General features: G+C 45.4%; 1 protein-coding gene across 1 annotated transcript; it reads right to left on the bottom strand.

Moving 5' to 3' along the window:
• Positions 1-1,334: 1,334 nt before the first annotated feature.
• Positions 1,335-2,429, bottom strand: LOC112268921. The gene is made up of 3 exons (XM_024455200.1): positions 2,333-2,429; positions 2,107-2,229; positions 1,335-2,031 (listed from the first exon to the last, which is right to left on the bottom strand). The coding sequence occupies exons 1-3, from the start codon at positions 2,417-2,419 to the stop codon at positions 1,843-1,845; spliced, it is 399 nt and encodes a 132-aa protein (XP_024310968.1). The 5' UTR covers positions 2,420-2,429; the 3' UTR covers positions 1,335-1,842.
• Between the last annotated feature and the right edge of the window lie 451 nt (positions 2,430-2,880).

Here is a 2,880-nt window from a genome sequence, read left to right as displayed (position 1 = left end):
CGAACAAAGCACCTGCAAGTCCTCAAATCATCCCCATCCCCCGTTCAGTTCTTTCCTCCCGGAGACGACGACAAGATGAACGCTGGCGCGCGCTCGATCTATTTCTGCTCTGCGGCCGTCGTCCCTCCTCCGACGACCTCCCCGAGCGCTTCATGTTCTTCCTTGTGCCGTCAGAGGAGAAGCAGCCCCGCCCCGACGGCGGCGGCGGACGAGGATGCTCGATCCGGCGCCGGATGCGGAGACGAGGCCACCCTCGTGTGAGCAGCCCTAGTGACTCCGGTGTTCTTTTCCCAGACGGCGGCGCGGCTGCGCAACCCCGCGTCTGATGCAGACACGAGGGCGTCCTCCTCCTGTACGAGCAAGCTGCAGCGTTCCCTGATGTAATTACTTGATATAAGTCAATGTTTTGGGTCTGTGTTTGAATGAATTCCTGAGCTCTTCTGTTCTGTGAAAAGTGACAAGATCGATGTGATACTTCTGAATCCATTCCAGCACTTCAATTTGTTTAGTCAAGGGAATTTGGAGTATACAAAGTAGACAATCGTATGCTTTCTTGTACCAACAAAGAAAGAAAGATCAGAGTACAAGTTTGCTGAATAATGTTGGAACAGAAATTCTCTGAATTTCTTCTAGAATGCTGCATAAACAACAAAAACAAGAAATAGAACAGATAGTTCTGTCCAGATTTTGATGATACAAGGATTCAAAAGAAGACACTGAAGCCTTTGAACATTAGAAATACATAGTTATGGAAACATTGCAAAGGCAACACTGAAGCCATAAACATGCATCTTAATGGAGTACAAATAATTCTAGGGACTCCATAATTCTGTCCTCCACATTGCAAAGACATAAATAAGTGTACAAATCATTGACATCTTACTAGAGTGCTTTCATATTGCACTCTGAGAAAAAAAACTAGAAAATGAAACATGAAGGTTCCAAAAGACATTGCTGAAGCTCTCAAAAGACATGTTCAGTTGGGACAATTGCAGCTGTCGTGGAAACCGACCACCTTACATTTCCTGCACATTCGAGGTACCTTATTCTTCTGACCTCCAGAATTCTTATTTTTCTTCCCCTCTCGAGCATCCTTATTTTGCTGTGACTCGTTGTCTGCGTGTCCCTTAATTCTTTTGCATCTCCCCTTTGTACGAACATCGGTTGGTGGATGAATGTCAACTTGAGTAGGCTTACTACAACTGATGTACGCCTCGAACTCTTCTTGTTTGCTAGGATTACTTGCAACAACCCTTTGAGATAAATCTCTTTTAAAGTCACGGAGAACATTTCTCAATGCTTCCAATTCTTCAGGAGAATGTTCAGCCAACCTGATCGTGTCATCGAATGTTTGATGTATTTCTGAAACTATTTTCCTCTTTGCCGAATATGAAGAACTACCTGTGTTCTCTTCAAGCATGTTGCCATTGCTATCATATAAAGCCCTCTTGTTAACTATTTCTTCCACCTATCCAAAATGAAATGGCTAGGGAGCTCATTCAACTTGGCACCTCTCAAAACCAAGATGATATGTCGACAGGGAATTCCATGTGTCTCAAACAACATGCAGGAGCAGTGAGCACTCATGGATGATGTGTTGAATATAACTTCTCTAGCCTTGCCATAATCACCGCCTATAACCGTGGTTTTGACATCACCTTCATGTGACATGCTTTCAATCAAGCAATGGTCTCTACCTGCACGTGCCTCCTTTTGAAAATCTGTGAAAACTCCATGGGTAAAGTACATACTCCCATGCTTCTAAATACCCCAAGATGTTACTAATTGAGGCTTCCTCTTTCTTGGTTCTGAAACCTGCTTTGGCACACAAAAATCGCCTCCTCACCACCACTGAATTTGATGCAGTCCTCTTCTGTCCATTTCGGACTGAAAACCCAACCTTTTTTTGACTGAAAACCCAACCTTGTGTGCATAAGCCTTGTAGTACTTCTCGACGGCTTCCATGTTCTCAAATGTCATACCTACAGCCGGCTTTAAGTTGTCATCACATTCTGGTGTGCATGATGAACCCTATTAATTGGTACCATGAATTAGTATATGCCTAATGGGAAATTGAAATAAATTGAGAACAAACACAATGCTCACACAAAAAGGCCCACTGCTGGTTCTCTTTTTGGGTGTACTGAAGCTATCCTGAACAATTAGGGGAGGATTGATGTCTGCTTGACCACCATTGTCTTGAAAAGCAAAATCACAGCTGAAATCGTTCTGTAGTCCAACAAGAAAGGGTATGATTACCTATCGAGAGGTCAAAGCCATCCAGTTTGTACAACAGAAGAAAGAGAACTAACCAAATCTACCCACGACATACCTGTGCAATCATAGATTGATTTGGTGCTTTGTCAGAAATAGCTGGATTAATAACCAAACAAGGGACGACCTCGCTGCCGCCGGCCATGGTCTGTGACGTGGAGTGCCCCTCCAACATGCTAGTAAGTTGGGGAGCAGTGAGGGCATCGCACGAGGGCAGAAACTGGCAGTTCCGCGCCGTCATGTGAGGAGAGACAGGAGCAGTAAGGGAATCGCGCGGCGGCGGCGGATCCGGCGAGTTGGACAGGAGGACTGGTGGCGTCTCATCCGGCGAGTCGCGGAGGAGGTCAGGTAGTCCAACCGACGGCAGCGCCATGATCGAATTGGAATCAGAAGGCAAGACGTCAAGGTTACGAGGTGGTTTGATTCGTGGGTGCAGGGGCGTTTCTGAAAAGTTGGCTGACTTAACTCTTCTCACATCCCACCTCTCACCAAATGCGTTCGTTTTAGATCGGACGGTTCAGAGTTGGAGTTTTCAGATTTTCACCAGATATTCACCTGATACACGCTCCCTATATAATTTGTCAACCTTAAAATTCCGAGTGTGCA

This window comes from Brachypodium distachyon, chromosome 4 (genome assembly GCF_000005505.3).
Source record: "Brachypodium distachyon strain Bd21 chromosome 4, Brachypodium_distachyon_v3.0, whole genome shotgun sequence".
In the NCBI taxonomy this organism is placed as follows: Eukaryota; Viridiplantae; Streptophyta; class Magnoliopsida; order Poales; family Poaceae; genus Brachypodium; species Brachypodium distachyon.
This window is presented reverse-complemented; position numbering and strand designations above follow the sequence as displayed.